This window comes from Cynocephalus volans, chromosome 14, assembly GCF_027409185.1.
Source record: "Cynocephalus volans isolate mCynVol1 chromosome 14, mCynVol1.pri, whole genome shotgun sequence".
In the NCBI taxonomy this organism is placed as follows: Eukaryota; Metazoa; Chordata; class Mammalia; order Dermoptera; family Cynocephalidae; genus Cynocephalus; species Cynocephalus volans.
This window is the reverse complement of record NC_084473.1, coordinates 42,119,554-42,139,602: the sequence shown is the minus strand read 5'-3', so window position 1 is coordinate 42,139,602 and position 20,049 is coordinate 42,119,554. Positions and strand designations below refer to the sequence as shown.

Below are 20,049 nucleotides of genomic sequence, written 5' to 3'. Positions count from 1 at the left end.
TTTCCCTGATGCTTAGAAGTAATTAGGTGAACATTTGTATGGTAGAATTTAAATAACTAGAAGAAATCAAAGAACTTTTGCCCTGTAGTTTTTCAGTGTTTTTCACAAGTACAAATGTGTCAAGCCAAAGCAAAATGTGTCCCACGAGGACAGGAACTAGGTCTGTCTTGTCCACTGATTTATCTTTAGCACCTGAGATGGCATGCAATTAATACTGGTTGAATTAATTTTCATTTAATTTTAAAAGATACTTGTGGAGCTCCTACCCAATGTGAGGCACATAGAGTTCACTTATGACTCACCTAGTAGGTGAAGCATAGCTGGCACCAATACTAGAGTATGGGCCTGGACACAGGAAGATGGCCTGGGGTTCCCAAGCTGTCAGTCATACAAAGCGTAGCTGCATGGTCCACATGAAACTTCATTTATTAATTACCCAAGTCAGGGACTGATTCTTTTAAGTACAAATAATGTTAAACCAGGGGTATCTCCTTTAAAAAGCACAGGAGATTTACCAATTTTGGGGGAATCCTAAGCTTAAGATCATCATCCACACTGCATATACCAGGGGGATAAGATGCTTGAGTAGGGACACAGAGAAATGGGTCAGCAAACATTGAGACCTTCTGCAGATGACACGCTAGATGTTTACTATGGATAGGTCAAGGCAGGGTGCTTGTGCTGGGCAAATTAGTGATCGTAGCCAGAGAGGGTTGCTTGCCTTTAGGTGTTCTACTTTTATTCATTTTGTTGAGGCTTACCATCAATAATAACAGTATAGCCTTTTTCTCCCCTATTCTTATGTCACTGTCATCACCAGCTACAAACCTACCTGGTTATTATATGTGGGCATTTGGTGATCTCCTCCTTTACTGCAGTGCCAAAGAAACATGTTTCACACTATTTAGAATAAATTTGAGAACTGGATGAACCAGATGATCCCATTTCCAATTTATCCTTTGTTCTCTTGTGGTACAAATAAAATGGCATCTGTAGGAGGGGCAGCTCTACGGTAGCGGGGCTCCGGTTAGACCCAGAAATGCAGTTTAAGGACTAAAGAGAACCTCTAGGAAACCTACATGGGATTCAGAAAATATTCAGGACTTACAAAATTCATTTTTACCTCAGGTCTTAATCTCTTTTCAGATATGTCTGTTTAATAAATCTCAGATCAACATCTACCTTTGCAGGGTCAGGGTAGAGAGTTTTGGAAGACATAGGCAACCCATTTGATACATTTTAGGGAAATAAATAAACCTCACAACTGGTTGACATGCTTCTGTGATATAAGGATTCAAAACAAATCAATTCATTGCCTCACATATTTTAAAAAACAGAAATAACAGAAGATTAAAAGAAAATATCAGAAAATGCTCCTTTAAAAAAAAGTAAAAATCAGAATCTTAGAGGCTTAAGAGACTAGGAAGCAAGACTCAGTTGGATTCATTAAATTCAGAAGCCAAGAACAACAAAAATAATTTTTAAAATGATGAGAATAATATACAGTCCAATACTCAGATGTGATGTGGGATTGCCAGGTCGATTTTCAATTACATTTCACTGATGTATTCATTTGTTTCTTAATGTGCTCATCTTGCCCATTAAGAATAATTAGCAGCTTTGCTTAGAGATTTTCTGGCTTCTGGCAATGTTTCTCCCCTATTTTTTGGTGACATCCACTTTCACTTTTTAGAAAGTAATTTTTGGATAATATCCTACAATTGCAGTATAATTTAGGCTTCCTAAAATTTTAAAGGAAAGATGTAAACAGTAATCTTTAAATGAGTTTGTTTCGATCTATATGCATGAATAGTATGTGATCCAGGGAATTAGTTATTCTTACAGGAAGTGGGCACACAAATAGAAAAAAAAATTCATTCATATTAACCTCACTCAGTAAAACAGATTGCGATGAATGCCAATTGCCAGCTCTGTTAGCAAATCAAGAATAACATTAGTATTAAAAGGAGGAAAACCACATGGCCTATTTTAAGGCTTTATGCATGCTTTTTTCTCTTAATTAAAAAAAAATTAGATCTAGTTACAGCAGGAAAAGGCACACAAACATAGAACAACTATATGATAAAAACTGAACTCCATCAGCAAAGTCCTAAGAGATGAAATAAAACACACTACCAGTTTTGGTCTGCGTCCTGAAAGGACCTACTTTATCTGTGTTGTAAAGTTCTTCCCCTCCTGCCCTTTGGCACCCTGCTATATTAAACCCATTGTAAAACCCAGCACAATAAAGCACTCTCAGGGCTGAGCTTCTGAGGACCAAATGTTAAAAATCCATTTTCTTGGGAGGGGGCTGTACCAATCATTTCTTTGAAAGGCCAGCAGAGTGAATACAGAATCTGAGATTTCCTCTCAGATTTCAAGAGCTGGCATGGCATCTTCACTGTTTAAAGCAAAGGTGCGTTAATTAATAACATTAGCATTGCTTCCCTTCTTTGAAAACTCTGTAGTTTAGCTCAGTAATAATTTTAGTACAATTAAATTTACTTACTGACTACAGATGCATCCCACAGTTTGATAAAAGTTCTAATTGGTTTCTGATGCTATTAAATAAGTCACCTGCTGACTTGAGAAAAATCTCAGGTTACTGGGCTCAATCTGAAAGTTTCTGTGGCTAAAATAACCTTCTCTTATGCAATAATCCTGCTTTTTTCCACTCTGAAAAATATATCTGTTGGGGCTGAGCTGGCATACCTGAGCTCCCTCTTGCTTTCTGTGTTCCCTAACATAAGGAGGAGGAGCACAGTGAAATGATACATGCACGGAATAACTCGGAATAAAGCAGAGTGAATGAAACATCAGCTTATCTTCAGGAATATTTTGAAAAACTTGCGACAGTCTCAAGATCATGATTAAAATCCTGCATTTTAAAAAAGGAAGCACCTTTTGTGATCTCTTTCTCTTGTGTGAAAGGCCAAGATTGTGATTGGCTGTTTTTCCTTCCTGAATTTTTTTTGTCTATCAGGCAATTAGCTGGGTGGGTCTCTGCAGAAAACACAAGTGCCGCTGAACAATATCACCTTCTGTGCTTCCTGCACCCACCCCCTTTCTCCTGTTCAAGCATCCCTTATGGAGTGGCTACAAATTTTATTTTCAAAAAACGATATAGCAGAGCTAGAACAAGAAAATCAAACATAGGTTTTATGAAGATGCCACAAAAATCAAAACTGCTTTGGCATTTGAGGGGCTTAAAATTCAAATAAGTAGACTGTCTCCCTTATAACATAAATGCAAGGCACACCAAAAAAAAAAAAAAAAAAAAAAAAAATCCAAAGCAAATATATCTTCCACTTTCCCTCTCAGTTTCTAACGGCTGTTAACTGCCCCTGAACAAATCAGCTCGACTGCTAAAGTAGCCACAAATTATGCTTACTTTCTTAGTTAAAGTACAGTTCAATTTTCATGAACTCTGTGTACATATTAGTAAAGCATAATCTAATATAATGGGGTTTGAACTGTAATAGCTTAGCAAAAAAAAAAAAAAAAAAAGATAGCCTTTATAATCCTAAATAAAAGGGAATAATGAAGCACTGATAGTTGTTTCCAATGGGGGATATAGGTAACTCCTAGGCAATTAGAGTGAGTACAATGTCACATAGTTTGTACAATAACATTAGTATTGTATAAAATGTATAAGAGGTAACAACAAACATGAAATTGCAAGTAAATATTTGCAAGCAATATCAAAAAAAATAAATATTAAACAATATATTTTATACTGGCAAATTTCAATGGAAATAAAAGAACAAGAATGCTTGAAAATAATTATGAAACAAATTTCCTTATTGCCTTGAGAGGTTCACAAAACATCGGCTCCTTTAATGAGAAGTGTCTATAAAAATCTATCGAAAGAAAAAAACTGCATAGTCGTATGCAATGAATTTATATATTTCTACTTTTTCTTAATTACTTATCGTGTGTTGGGGGGGAGCGACTCTCTTTTAATACCCCATGCTGTCTTTCTTTATATCAATTGTTACTCAGCCAGGAAAAAGGAATGAGCACAACAAACCCGTTTTCTATCTGAATAAGGATACTCCTGATGGCCTTTTCATTCCCATCAGTTAACAGAACTTCTTTGACATCTGCAGAAATAGCAACCTGAAAAAAAAAAGGAGCGCAGCAAACAATGAGCAAATATGCTTGTCTGTGTGGAAGTGAAGACAGGAGTGACAAGCCTTCAGTATCATGCTTCCTCACCTATTTCTCTGTAACAATCTTCAATCTTTTTTCATTTTATGTCTGCATTATTTTAATCATTCAATCAAATCAGTCAATACTTTTATCATTCCATTTGCGGGAGCCTCTATCTTGCTATCATTCTGTTCGGTAATTGCATTGTGACAGCGGATGATGGTATTCTGAGAGGCTTTCATTTGTGGGCTTCTGTTTATCTAGTAGAGCCATCATACAAGGCTGTCACTCTGCCTTTCAGCTTGCTTCTGTCTGACTGCCTGATGCCCTTCATATAACTTTGCATTGCAGGCAGATGGCTTTGTGAGGGTAATTTTTTTGTGAGCTTTGACATGCTCACACATTGGGCTGTAACCTCGACACATTGTATAAGAGCGACAGGTTTGTCAAATGCCAATCAGTGTAACAATATGCTTTTATTTGTAGAGACATAAAAACTTGTCTAATGCACTGTGCTGCTACATAATATCTCCTGAATACATGACTCAGAACCCAGAGAATGGGGAACGACGTTCCTGAATGGCCAATCTAATTCAAAAGAATCTAATTACTGAGCGCTCTGGATCATGTTTGTTGGTGTAATAATGCAGGCAAAACATTAGCAGCTATATCATGGTGCTCCAACTGTGATTCGCTGGGCTATTCCCATATCTTAGCAAATGGGACTATAATCTGAAAAAAAAAAAAAATGCTTTCGCTATGGCAAAGAAAGACTGCGAGGCCTGGAATGTCACAACAAGCGATATTGACTACACTGAGGTAAAATGTTTCTGTTCATCGAGGCAACCATAAAATCAATATGATCCGAAAGTAAGTCAATCTAGAAGGTCTCTCAAGACCCTGCAGCTTGACCGCAGCTGATGCTGTTGACGGTTCTCTGACCCAGCAGTTGGAGGCCCTGGAACATTTTTCCTTTTGTTCTTCCCTCTGAATGGGATTGGAATTGAGAAAAGACCTACCATGAGCCCAGCCAAGCATGTCATGCCACCCCCTAGCTCACACACAGCAAGGTCCCTGAAAGAGAGAAAAGAAATGGTAGAACCCATACAAATTAGATGAAAACGGTCAGAGATATATATGTTACAAGAACAAATTGCCATCTGCAGTAAGAACGGGACTACCAGGAAGTTGCAGAGACATGACTAGGCTACCTCATGTCGTTTTGCGTTTTAAAAATAATTATGAAATAGAAAAGTCACAAAGCAGGCAAATCAGTGGGGGTTCCCTCATTAGTGTTCACTGCAACATTACCACCGCTGAGCTGAAAAATCTGAGAAGGTTCCCTTTTTTCCCCTTGTCAATGGTGCTGTCTTTTAGAACTAAACTAGCTAGAGTAGCGAAAGATAATTGTTAGGAAAGGATAACACTGTTAATCCACATTCATTCCTTCAAAAACAGTTAGAGAAGTAAATGAAAAATATACATGAGTATGTATATATACCTATATTATGGTCACATACACACAACACACACATAAATACATGCAATCCTGAATTTTTTAAAAAATTCTAAAACAGACTGAAACATTTTGGAAAGCCGAACTGCCCCCATAAAGAACAATTACACAAAGAACATTTAGCAATTAACACTTAAATCACAATTGACCCCAACACAACACAGTGAATAAACAATGCAGGGACATAATACGGTTAAGCCAGCAAACCAAGGCTAAAGCAATGACTGGGCTCTGACTTCCCCACTGAAAAGTAAAGCGGCTCTGAGCTGACAGTCTAGTGTGGCATTCTGCACTTACCTTCCCCTTTGTGCCTAAATATCAGCCCTCAACGTGTGACATTCTCGCCCTGGCCCGCTGCTCACTGATTGGCGCTCCCGTCAAGCTTAAGTACAGCGAGATAAGCAAATGCTAGACTTCCAGGGCAGCTCTGCAGCCCAAATTCAAAATTGCCCTGTTCTTATTTTATGTGCTTAGACTCTTAAGATTGTTTTTGCTTCCCCCAGTTCAGGAAGTTTATTACATCAAGAGGAGAAAAAAAGCAAAATTAAAAGAGAACGAGAGGTGCGAAGAGCGGACAGGGGCAGAGAAGCCAAGCAAGGACATACATATTTCAAAAAACACTTAATGAGTATTTAGTTGTTCAAAGCAATTATAGGCTGGTCAGCAAATATGGACCCAGAGAGCTTCAAAAAATACGTATTATTGACCCAATCTTGTAAGTACATATTGTTAAAACACACACCATGATCACTAACGGCTCGTCAGGAATCATGATGGGCTATTCAGAAAGTATATATTGGATGACTCTTATGAAATGAGAATTAAAATGAAAAACCTATATTTTCTGGGTCTAGCCAACACCTTTAGAATTTTTAAATAAAAGGAGTTTTTTCTTTTTCCTAAATCTCATCCACGGATTTGATCTATAATTCACACTAATAGTTGAAAACATTTATTTCCATAACATGAAACTGTAATAGTAATTTATATTTCACAAATACATATTGTTAGGTATATTAAAATACCTTTAAAACCAGGATGGCATCTTTAAATAATAGCTGTGAGGTATTTATTTATCATATATTCTGTAGTGACTTCCCTAGCAGAATTTAAAGAATGTCTTTATTGGGTTTTTTTGTTTGTTTGTTTGTTTGGTTGGTTTTGACCTTCACAATCACTAAGGATTGACTGGAACTTCACTTTTGTTTCCCCCAAATCAAAGTGAAATAAAATGTCTTTAGTGGAAATCAAAAGCCTTTGACATATAGCAAAAAGCTTGCTGTGCAATATTAGTACCCAAAGGCAATTCAGATTTCTTTTCAGAAGCAACATGTGTTCACTGTGAACTTTTTTCCTTTTCTTTCTGCTTTTCTTACTGTCTTTCTTTCTTTTTTTCCTTCTTTAAAACAATTTAATTTGAAGAATGTAATCATGGCAATTTTTAATATGCAAATTCAGTATTCATGGAGGACTAAAAAATATCTTTTAAGTGTGGCTCTGTACCTGAATGTATTACTGTGCTTGAGGCAGTAGTAAGCCAGAACCTCTTCAGATGGCCAGATGCCTAGAAAACACAAGAGGATAGACTTTTTGATTATAGAAGTCATTTTCTTAAAGAAATGGCTTTTAAAAATAATGTTCAATATAACCTACGTGAACTTGAATCAAACTTAACATAGTTATTTCTTGTAAAATGTTATACCATGAGTTTCTTTTGTTATTGTTGTTTTGTTTTTATAATGGTGAGATTTATAACCCTTTTCCTGAGGATAATAGTAAAATGTCCTAAATAAATTTTACTAAATTTCAACCACAACAAAGAAGCAAAAAGAGTAACAACCAAAATTACAAATACCCAATATTAAGTTTTGATTGTATTTCAGGTAGACCTTAATCCTGTTCACATAAAGTTAAGAAGCATCAGTTGACACACACAAACACACACACACACACACACACACGCAGCCAATTGTTGGCAAAAATAAATGGAAAAATCACTTGTAGGAGCAAATAAAACCACTGAGGTTGTTATACCTTTTTGTTTGATTCCATGCTAATGGTTTAAAATATTCACAATAATTTCCTTTCTTCAATTGAAAAATCACACTGGGGGGCTGGCCAGTTAGCTCAGTTGGTTAGAGCATGGTGTTATAACACCAAGGTCAAGGGTTCAGATCCCTGTACAGGCCAGCTGCCAACAAATAAAAACTTAAACTGGAGTGTAAAATTAAGAACTTTTAATTTCACCAACTCTGGCACATCTTTAAATTTAACAACCCTACCCACTAAATTCCATGGATGGGCATTTTCTAAAATTATCATCTGTAAGTCATTTATTTAGAGGATGTAGCTCGGAAGTTATAGTTTCTAGTGGTTACCACAGGGTGGACTATAAGTGCTTTTAATTTTTTTCTTTATACTTTTTTGTATTTTCCAAAATTTTTACAATGACCATTTATTGCTCTTATACTCATACTAAACTATAATCTTATAAAGATTGTGTTTTCCCCAAGTGATCAGACTCAAAGATCAGGCAGGGCACCAGGCATCCTGCACTGCCTGAGGTCAAGAATGCCAGACAGTCCTGGGAAAGAACAGCAAACATTCTCTTCTCAGCACTAAGCATTCTGCGGATGGGTCTGGATGCAAAGTTGAAACATCTAAAAGAGGCCTAATTTTTCTCCCTAGATGAGTCTCCAACTTCAAGGAGCAAGAAACTCAAACATTTCAGAGAAGAAGATGTCAAAGAAATGGTGAGTAAGAAATTCACCAAGTAAATACATGAACAGCAAAGAGGTGACTCTATAGAGCATTTGCCACAGGTAAGTCCAGTCAGGTGTACCCAGCCTCCCTGGCATTTCTGGTAGAAATGACAGCTTGGGGGGGGGGGGGAAGACAAGAAAACCAGCAAGAAGTCTTTGGAATCATATTTAGAGGAAAAGTCATAGAGGAAGTGAGTGTAGCAGTTAAGATGACAGGTACTTTGGAACCAGACTCATTGGGCTCCGGTCCCAGCTCTGCCACTCCCTATGTGAGTGACCTTGGATAGGTTACTTAACCTCTCTGTGCCTCAGACTCCTCATTTGTAAAATATCATAATGGTAGTATCAACCTCACAGGATTGTCATGAGGATCAAATGAATAAAATACACGCAGTGTGTCTAGAACAGTTCCTAACACATAATAAGTTCAAAGAAAAAGAATGTTAGTTGTTGTTAATGTTACTGTCTTGTAAAGGGGGACAGAACGGTGGAAGAGAGAATATGTGAACCAAAAACAATTATCTCAATAACCAGAGCAGATGGAGAACCATTCTGACCTGCTCCTACTCTTGAACTTTAGCATGACCCCAAAGTCCTAATACCTGGCATACCTCCGCATAAAAAGAACTCTAGAAAGACCAAAGGACATAATAAAATTCTCTGAAGAGCCTAAGATAGTGTTCTATACCAAGTGGATATAATCACAATAATGAATTTCTTTATGCCTTTAGTAGTTGGTTTTGAGGTTTTTAAAAAAATGATAGGGGAAGTGTGTTTAAAATTTAAGCCTTGATTAAGCACAAAATATGACTTTTAAAATGTATAGTCTCTTGAAATAGTTTTAATATTCTCAAAAAATTATAGAGGCTGATTTTTAACTAAATTAAGTACAATGAACAGAAAGAACAAAGTAAATAAGTCACCTAAAATTCTGCCATTAGGATATGATCACTTCAAATTTTGAACATCATTCCAAAAATCTTTCTAGGCATAAACGGGATCTTCTCATGTAGGTATTCAGTAATCTGATTTTGCTCCACTCAGCATGTGAAAGATAGCTTGCCATGACAATAAAAATGTGTGCTACCTATGTCATTATTTGTAATGATAGCCTAAGTATTCTGTGTGCATCAGAATTCATTTAAGCAGTTTCCTCTTGACAGACATTTAAGTTAGTGTCATGTCAAAGTTTTTGGTATTATAAGATTGTAAACAGTGGTACAATGAAGATACATCTTTTCCCAACATGTGGTTTTCTCCTTAGGTCAAATTTGAAGAAATGGGAAATCTGGTAAAGGGGTTAAATACATTTCACATTTTGATATACCAACTGTCCTCCAATAAAATTAAAAACAAACAACAAACAAACCAAATTGTCCTCCAAAAAATTTGTTCCAAGCTACACCTCCAATAGGAGTGTTTATTTCCTCAAAGCCCTGCCAAGACAGGGTTTGTTAACCTATTTTATTTTTGCTAATCTGTTAAGTTTTAAAAAGTTATCTCAATGCAAATTAAAACTGAAATGAGTTCCCACTTCATACCTACTAGGATGACTGTAATTAAAAAGTCAGACAATAACAAATATTGGTGAGAATGTGGAGAAATTGGAACTCTCTTGCATTGTTCGTGAGAAAGTAAAATGATACAGCCACTCTGGGAAACTGTCTAGCAGTTCTTCAAAAAGTTAAATGTAGATTACATATGACCCAGCAATCCCACCCCTAGGGTGTGTGTGTGTGGTGTGTGTGTGTGTGTGTGTGTTACATATGACCCAGCAATCCCACCCCTAGGGTGTGTGTGTGTGTGTGTGTGTGTGTTACATATGACCCAGCAATCCCACCCCTAGGGGATGGGTGGGTGGGTGTGTGTGTGTGTGTGTGTGTGTGTGTGTGTACCAAAGAGAAAAAAAATATGTCCACACAAAAACTTGCACATGAATGTTCATAGCAGCATTATTCATAACAGCCAAGGAAACAATGCAAATGTCCATCAACTGATGAATGAATAAATAAACTGTGGTATGTCCATATAATGGACTATTTATTTGACAATAAAAAGAGATAAAGTACTAACGCATGCTACAACGTGGATAGAACTTGAAAACATTATACTAAGTGAAAGAAGCCATTTACAAAGAACCACATGTTGTATGCTTCCATTTATATGAAATGTCCAGAAGAGGCATATCCATAAAGATGGAGTATTACGTGATGGTTACCTTGGGCTGGGATGGTTAGGCATAAATGAGGTGTAACTGTTTCTGGAAGTGCCAAAATGTTCTAAATTTAATTGTGGTGATGGTTGCACGGCTCTGTGAATATTCTAAAAACCAGTAGGTAAATTGTATGGTATGTGAATTATATCTCAATAAAGCTGTTATTTTTTAAAGTTTTCTCATTCTTATTTGTAGAAATATAATGGTCTTTTTAAAAGATTTTTATTTTCAAAGTTATACATACACAGAGTTTAAAGAGCCACTGAGTTCTATTAGAATGGTTAAGACAAATAGCAGTGCCCAGCCCCTCTCCCCAATCTTTCTCCTGTCCCAGAAACTACTTTCAACTCTTTTAGCTGATTTTTCTGGTCATTACTTCCATATTTCTACATACTATGTTTGTATTGCTACTTCTTGATTTTTCAGTTTCAGGCAAAATCTATTGACACCCACTTTGGAAGATTTTTTGCTTTTATCTCTGCTCCTCTCCCACATAACACATATCATGCTCCATATCTACCCTCCACCATGTGCTTAATATATTATAAATTCATAATTACAGTTTATATATATAATGTTACAATTTTGGTAAGATCACTCCTCACAGTTCATTTTATTATATCCATGAAGTAAAGCTGAACTATGTAGTAAACTATGATTGTTTTTTCTCTTATATGTAAATTTTTGCTTTCTCTGGAGTTTATAATGATCTTTGCTAAGATTTTTACTTAATCTCAAATTCTAGTTGTCAATTTCTCCTTTCAATACATTCATTCACACTGAGTGTTCTATCAGCCTCCTGAGGAAATCTCTGGTACCTTCTGACCTGCCTGAGACTGGACTGAGTGTCCTCTGTGCACACAGCTGAGAACCTAGAATCAATCTTCACTGTCACCCCTGGCTTCCCTTTGCACTTCTGTGTTCCCTCTCGTTTCCTCTAGCCTTTGCCTTCCACTTTCTTGGTTTACTCCCTTGTTTTAGTATAACCCATCCTCCAGTAGTTTCTTGAAAAAGGGTGTGTGAGAGGTAAATGTTTGAGAACTTGCATGATTCCATGGGTAATTTCAATCTAGAAACTCCATGTTCTTCAGTTCCTGGAAAGTTTCTTGGAAAATTCCATTGATTCTCTCTTTACCTCCACTTTTCTCTGTTCTCTTTCTCTGGAACTCTTATTATTTGGATGTTGAATCTCCTGAACTCATCCTCTAATTTTCTTATCTTTTCTTTCCTGCTTTCTGTCTCTTATTGTTTAAAACTTTCTTGGAAATTTCCTCAAATTTATCTTTCAACCTTTTTATTATTCTTTTCATTTATGCTATTGTTGGTGGTGGCCGTTCTCTGAATATTTCTTTTTTAGAGCATCCTATTTCTGTTTCATGAATATATCTTCTCTTAATTATTGGAAAATATTAATTGTAGTTGATTTTAAGCTTTCTTATCTTTACTTAGTCTGTTTTCTTTAAGTTGCTTTTTTCTATTTATTGGTTTTGGTATCTGTCACATCAAAAGCTTTCCTCAGATATCTGGTAATTCTTTGTTCTTTGCTTAAATGTAAGTGTAGGAAGATAAAAAGCTGATTGGAGGTGAAGAAGGCTGAGTGCAGGTGGGTGGGGTGGAGGAGAGGGGCTCAGCATTCAGCCTCAATATGTTCATTTAATCTCCCCATCCTGCTTTTGGCATATAGATGGTCCCTGACTTACAATGGTTCGACTTACAATTTTTCAAATTCATGATGGTGCGAAAGTAATATGCATTCAGTAGAAAACATACTGAGGATACCCATATAATCATTCTGTTCTTTACTTTTAGTACAGCACTCAATAAATTACATGAGATATTCCACACTTTCCTATAAAATAGGATTTGTGTTAGATAACTTTGCCCAACCGTAGGTTAATGTAAGTGTTCTGAGTACATTTAAGGTAGGCACATTTAAGGTAGCACATTTGAGGTAGGCTATGACGTTCGCTAGGTTAGGTATAAAATGCATTTTTGACTTGAGATATTTTCAACTTACAATGGGTTTATTGGCATATAACCCCATTGTAAGTTGAGGAGCATCCGTACTCTCTGCTTTCAACTGCGGCTGTTGTCCCCCTATCCAAAAACACCCAGCTTAACCCTGTCCAAAGAATAAATCTCCAATTTTCTGTTGCAGTGGAGGAGGGGTAGTTGCCCAATAGCCGGGAATGAGAATATGACTGTTTCTTAAACAACTCAATCAATTCTCCTTATTTTAGTCCCCTTCAACTCCTAATTTTAGAATTGCTTGGTGCCACCAATTCCTGTGACTCTCAAGGTTTCAGAAGTATAAATCGGGTTGGGTTGGTTCTCAACTTTCCCAACTGCTAGCTTTTTCATGCCAGCTAAGTCAATGACTTTGCATCTGTTTGCCTTCTGGTTTCCAAAATTATATTGTATACTCCCCCATTCTATCATCTACATGGGTTTATGCCTTAAAAACATTTCTTTATGGTGGTTTAATGAGGTTTTTCAAGTGAATTCATTTTATTTATTTTTTTTAAGTCAGTATGCAATTTTTTATTTTGATTTGAATTTTTCACTCCCATGGCAATCATAAATATAGTTTATCAGGAAATTTCTATGACCTTTTTCTTTTTTTATTATTGAAACATAATTGATTATACATATTTGTGGGTACAGAGTTGAGTATCAATACCTGTGTACAATTTGTGATGAGCAAATCAGGATAATTAGCATATTCTTCATTACAAAACATAATCATTCTTTGCGTTCATTAACCAATTTCTCACTAATCCCACCTCTAGTAACCACAGTTCTAGTCTCTCAAAGGGATTCATTGTAATGCATTGTTCAATCTCCAGGTTTATCTGAAGCCCAGAAATGTATGTTTTTGCATAAAACTTTGTGGGATAGTTCTGGAATCCAAGACATCTAATAACTATTCTTATCTTTCCCAGAGTACATTTTAGCATGAATACTTTTAAGTTCTGAGTGACAGGGTTTCTGTACACATTCTGGAAGAATAGTGACTAGCAGGGCTTCATGGAACAGAGAGAAACTCATTGGAAAAATGATGACAGTAACTTTTAGAAGAAGAACATTCAAGCCAGGAACACTAATGGTGAGGGCCCAAGATTTTTATGTTCTGTTGATAACACTGCAGGGCTTTATCAATCAATTATAGGCACTTCTGCTACATTCTTGACATCACCCGATGAGGCAGAGCAGAATAACCAAAGGGTCGTTTAGAGTAGCTAAAAAAGATCACAAAACATTTTAATTAACAGTTTATTCTAGGTAAACTGTTTTCTAGAACACGTCATGAATTAGGGCACTCTTAAAAGTTACTTGGAGGCATGTGGTTTCCTATTCCTTAGAGCTTTCTGTATAAGTCAAATTGGTTTATTTCATAGGAGAAAAGGCCTCCTTCATCCAATAGGCCTCCATGAAGCGTTATCTAAGTAAGAGTTCTATTTGGAAAAAGGAGAACACAAGATTATACTTGGATTTCCATGGTCATTTGGTTTCACTGCATTTTCTTTCTAGCAAAGGCTTGGTTCCCTGCAGATACTTCTGTTCAGAACTGGGCTTGTTGAACTTATTAGACTTCAGAAAGCTTGTAGCCAGCCAACACTAAAATAGGAAAAACCAACTGTCTATGTAGCAATAGTGAGGGGGAAAGCTAGCAATGTGATCCACTTGAAGCATGCAACCCCTTTGTTATTGTTACTGTTAGTGGAGTAACTAGTTTAGAATTATTTTAAATGCAAACTTTTGTGGTTAATCTGAAAGCAAACAACACATCCATTATTAACTTCAAGGCTGAGCAAATCCTAAATTAAGTGACATGAGAATCTTGCTAAGCCTGGGGCCTTCTAGACCACTTCCATTTGAGAGCTTTTGCTTTCCTATAGTTCATCTTAGAGGGAAGTCCCAAGGCTTTACATATAGCATCCAACAGGCAGCACTGCTGGTTCCCTTTTCTCACCCTCAGGGCTTGCACTTGCTCCATGATGACAATGCACCCAGTTCTCACAGCAGAGACATGGCTTTTCTGTGGCCACCTGATGTCCATGGAAGCAGCTCCTTCCCCTACCTTGCTCAGCTTAGATGAACATGTCCATCATGCAGGAGTCAGAAAGAAATAAGAATTCTCTCACATCTAAGACACAAGTGGCGATGCCGGTCCACCCTTAGCTAAGCTGTAGAACATTTTGGAAGAAAAAATGCACTGTTACTAAAATGAAAAGTTGCTCATGCTGGAATGGGTACGTAAAGCTTCTTGGACTATTTTCAGTGTTTGCACTCTGTCTCCTTTTCCTTCAGTCTAAATCACATTTCTGCTTTGTCATTTTGTCAAGTCAGGGTAGAAATTCGTAAGAGGACGACAGAATGCTCCACAGATATTTATTGGGCACCTACTGTGTTTTGGGCCCTGTGGATCAGCAGAAAATGAGATAGCATGGTCACTGGGATGTAGTCTACCTGGAAAAGGAGACATTAAACAAATAATGTGCCTAATTATAAACTGTAATAAATGCTTTATAGGAAAAATACAGGGTGCTTCTGGGAGCATATCACAGGGGACCTGACCTGGTTGGGGAGAGGTTGGGAGGAGCCCATCAGGGAACACTTCTCTATATAAATGGCATGTAAGCTGAGACCCGGAGGATGAAGAACCATGTAGAGCAGGAAAAGGAGGTCAGGGTAGAAGAAGTTGTCCACAGAAAGGGAGCTCATAAAATAGTTTTGAAGAGGAAAAAGGCTTGATGGTCTAGGAATGGAAATAAGGTCAGTGGAGCTGTAGAATAAATGAAGAAAGAAGAGAGTAGTACAAGAGGAGACTGGAGCAGTGGTCAAGGGCCAGACCCCACAGGCTCAAAGGCCATGTTAAGAATATTAAGGGGCTGGCCAGTTCCAATCCTGGTACTGGCCAGCCACCACAAAAAAAAAAAAAAAAAAAAAAAAAGACCAATACTTATTTAAAAAAATGATATGTTTTAAACAACAGAGTGATATGATCAGATTTACATTTCAGATGATCATTCTGGCTACTCTAGAGAGAACAGATTAGAGAGGGGCAAGAGGAGACAGGGGGAAACTAGGGAGGTTGGCTACTACAATTATCCAGCTGAGAGCTGACGGTGGCTTGTGTGATGGTTAGTGGAGATGAAGAAAAGTGGAAAGATGTGAGATATATTTAGAAGGAACACTGACAAGACTTAGTAGATAATTAGATGAAGGGGGTGGTAAGAGAGAGGGAGGTGTCAACTACGACTCAGGTTTGTGGCATGAATAAGTGGGTGGATGATGCAGAGCAGACACATAGATTTTCCTTCAATTTTATGTGAACTGAGGAGGCTGAATTCATGGTGCAAGAAACACTACCCAGGGGCCTGGGGTCTGATTCTGTCTCTGCCACTAATAAATTGTGAGACGTTTGGAAGTAGTTTAGCCTTTTTGAGTTTCAGTATTCTCATCTGCAAAGCGATAGGCTTGGGTTACATTATGTCTAAGGAGCCTTCAAGTTATAAAAAGCTACAAGAGAAAACCAGATCTGAAGTTCTGGAGTTAGAGTTTAGCTTTAATACTGGCTCTTACGGTTATGTGACATTGGGCAAGGTACTTAAACTTTTTAAGCCTCATTCATTCATTCATGCAATATGAAATTATTAGCAACCATGCCTGTTCTAGAAGCTGGGAATATAGCAGTGATTAAAATAAAGCACTTGCCTGAATAACTACAATAGGGGCAACAGACAATAAATAAGATAATTTCAGATACTAATTACTATTGTGAGGAAAGTAAAACATGTTAATGAAATAGAGAGTAACTATGAGAGAGAGGCTGCTGCTACTTTAGCCAGCATTGTTGGGTAATGCCTCAGTTCTCTCATTTGTTAAGTAAAAGCAAGAAAAGCATCCACTCATAGGGTGTTGTGAGGATTAAATGAGATAATGCATATAAGGCACTTAGAACAGTTCCTGTGTCACATAGTAACTTTTTTATAATGTTAGCTATTGTTGATTCTTCTGTTGCTGTTATTATTGTGACATGTTTCTCTTCAGGGAGTTTATCAACCTTAACTACATTTCATGATACTTCTAGGGAGATTCTTATTCCCAATTGAGAACTAACAAAATCAAACCAAAACTGAACTTTGGAAAACTGTGTTCTAGCTATGGGAACTCTGAAAATCTCTCTGAAACAAGAATTCCATATATCTGGACGATACTTGTTCTGTGCGTGTCCTCCTGCTCTGACCCATTAGTGGATTCACTCTGCACAATAAATGATTAAGTGAAGGACTCCCTATGCTCATGGAGCCAGGTCACAGAGAGCTTGAGCACATCTGGGGGCAAAGGAATGTTCGCAGAGCCCAGAACAGTGGGCAGGTAGAAGCTTGCCCTGTGACACTAATGTTTATTGAATGGTGACGCTGCCTGGGCACTATGAGGCAGATGAGGAAACCAAGGCATAGGGAAGTTAAGAAACCTTCCCCCTGACAGATACTTTGCCACAGAGTTAGAATTTGAACACAGGGAATCTGACTTTAGAGCTGTTATTCTTAACCTCTGGCTCTGCTGCCTTACACTAGATCATAAAAGCAGGGTCCAGATGAACTATTCTGCAATTTTGTTTCTTCCCCTGATCCTGGAGAAGCCAATTGAAGTATCAGAAGGACAGATTATAAGCATGCAGAAAGAGAAGTGAAGGGGCACAAAAAATTGCCTAAGTATTTCAACAAGAAATTCTTCCAGTACCCATTTATGGGTGTAATCTGACTTTAAATGCACCAAAATGTAGAACAAATTTTAATTCGGACACCTGTTAATGTGATGATGATGAGGTATGGCAAAGATGGAAGGAGTCCCAGTCCTGTCGTTACACTGAGGCAAGGAGGGGAAGACAGTCTTTGGAGCACTTTCCCCAGAGGCCCCAGCCTTAGGTCTGCTGGTCAGTTTTAGAGCAGACACTGGGAAAGCAACTGAGTGACAGATGAGAAATGGAGAGAGGACAGGAAGCTGGTGAAGCACCACTGAGAAAAAGGAATGCACTTTAGCCACAGCCTCAGCTGCAGCAGCTCATTCGGTAAAGACACTGAACTTGGAAGACAGCTCTGATGCTCAATAGCTTTGTGACCTTAGCAAGTCATTTAAGTTTTCCTTGTCACAACTCCTTATCTGAAAGTAATAATACTACCTACTCCATAGTACAGCCTGATGATTAAATGAATTAGAAGAGTACCCAGTAAGTGCTTAATTAGTCTTTGCTATTATCATTATTATTACGGGCAGCAGCAGCATCACTTCTGAACACTTACTTCGTGGCAAACACTGGGCTAAGTATTTTATATGGATTATCTCATTTAATCCTTGAAACAACCCTGTGAGATATGTCCTGTCTTATTACCAGCTAAGAGCACAACAGAGTATATAGAAGAACAGTGAGCTTACATGGCACAGCAAGGATTTGAGCCCACACACCTTACTTCTCGAGCCCAGTCTCTTATTACTACACTATATTGCCCCAACCCTGACAGCTGGTCCTGAAATCAAGAGAACTAGTTTCTAGCTCTCATGGCTCCATCAATAACTAATTTGGGGACTTTGGGCAAACCATATTTGGGCTATAGCTTCAAGAATAAAATGGAAGGGTCAAATTGATTTCTGAGAGGCCAGCCCGTGGCTCACTCGGTAGAGTGCGGTGCTGATAACACCAAGGCCACGGGTTCGGATCCTATATAGGGATGGCCGGTTTGCTCACTGGCTGAGCGTGGTGCTGACAAATTGATTTCTGAGGCTTCTTCCAACTCTAAACCCAATGGCTATAGATCATTATATTTGTGGATTTCCAAGCAAAAGCTATAAAAATTGTCAGTGGCCTTTAGCCCATGATATTTTAAGGAAATTAGATTAGTTAAAATATTTAATTTGTACTATGATCTCAAATTTAAACTCCACCAGGAAATATTTTAGATGGGATTCAAAATGGTCCTAAAAGTCAAATCTTTATTACATGTCTATTTTAATTGAATTAGAATTGCCTTTGTTAATTAAATCTCACAGCTTCATAAAAGAACTGCTCTCCATCTACACACACTAGTTGTGAAAGCATTTTATTTAGTTAATCGAGTATATTAATAACAGAAAACCTCTTGAAATACAATTTTCCCTCTCCAATATTGAGCACAGTTCTCTGATTTATTTTTTTCTCAAATGAATTTCCTCCTCGTCAGGGTTACAAAACTACCTTTCCAGCAGAAGAGATTTTCCCGAGGTCTCAAAGCACAGGTATTAGACATCTCCTGATGTGAGCTCTCTGGGCCTACATGAGAAAATGTCCCATCTCCATTGGTCAGAGAGGATGTCAGAAAGTGAGAAGAATCTTTTCTAGGAAAGGTGAACCCAGAAAATCAGACCCAATAGCTCCTAGCGAGAGGGAAAACATGGCCTGGATTTCCCCAGAAACACAGCACTTCCTACAGTGATGAAGGAGGAGATGAAGAGGGATGGGCAGGGCAGGGGGAGGAAGACTTTCATTGCCAGTTTAATTCCAAGTAACACCTCCCCCCAAGGCCTTGCTGTGTTTGAGTGTCCTCAGAGTGGGGTGATGGGGCCATCGTGCTGATGATATCACCCTTTTCCCTTTAAAAATAGGACTGTGTTATGTCTTGAAAAGTCACGTAAGAGCAGCAATGTGTCAAATGGAGTGGAACAAAGAAGAAAGTGTTAGGAATAATTATTATTGTTCCTTATCTTGGGTACTGAGCCACTTCACCAACATAGACACGCACTTGTTACATGGCGTACCAAAATAACAAGAGTGAGCTTCCTCCCCAGAGTTACCTGTGATTCATGAATTTGATTTCTTCCTGCCTTGGAGTCCAGCTTTATCTCACTTCCAGGTAAACACTGTGGTGGAATTCCAAATAAATCGAGAGCCCCATGTTCCCTGTGGAGTGCGAGCTCTGCACATTCATGCAAGCCTTCCTGGAGAGAAAATGGTATTCAGGAGGTGCATGTCACAGGTGCAAAAGCAGCGCACATTTATTCAAGCCCTGGTATTGTGCTTGTTAGATAACAGAACTTACTTTAGCAGTGTGGATTGGAAGTTGTGGGTCCCAGTGTATCAAAACTGCCTATAATCCAAGTTCTCCCTCTCAGGCTTTGAGGAAAGAATCATTTCTGTGTGGGGAAGTGGGTAGGATGGGGACTGACTCCACTTCTTCAGTAATTGCCATTAGCAAGTTCCAAAAGGTGAAACACCACTCCACAAATTGACTTGGTAAATAAGGCAACATCCCATTGAGGTTCAGTCTAAACCAACTTTAAATAAATCCTTCTCTGCCATTCTATCTGAAAGTAAATGTATAATATTCAGATTTCTTTTTAAAAAAAAATATATATGAGAGCTG

At 37.8% G+C, this 20,049-nt stretch overlaps 1 protein-coding gene across 3 annotated transcripts in view; it reads right to left on the bottom strand.

Moving 5' to 3' along the window:
- Nucleotides 1–20,049, bottom strand: part of CAMKMT (calmodulin-lysine N-methyltransferase) — a 391,924-nt gene that overhangs the window by 56,836 nt on the left and 315,039 nt on the right. For all 3 annotated transcript variants that reach the window (XR_010021683.1, XM_063078638.1, XM_063078639.1), the window contains exons 4-6: nt 7,172–7,232; nt 5,172–5,226; nt 4,056–4,119 (exon numbers count right to left, since the gene is read on the bottom strand). Coding sequence is in view for 2 of the 3 variants with exons in the window: in XM_063078638.1 (XP_062934708.1) it covers nt 4,056–4,119; nt 5,172–5,226; nt 7,172–7,232 (180 nt within the window). In the remaining variant the exon portion in view is untranslated. The remainder of the gene's footprint in view (nt 1–4,055; nt 4,120–5,171; nt 5,227–7,171; nt 7,233–20,049) is intronic.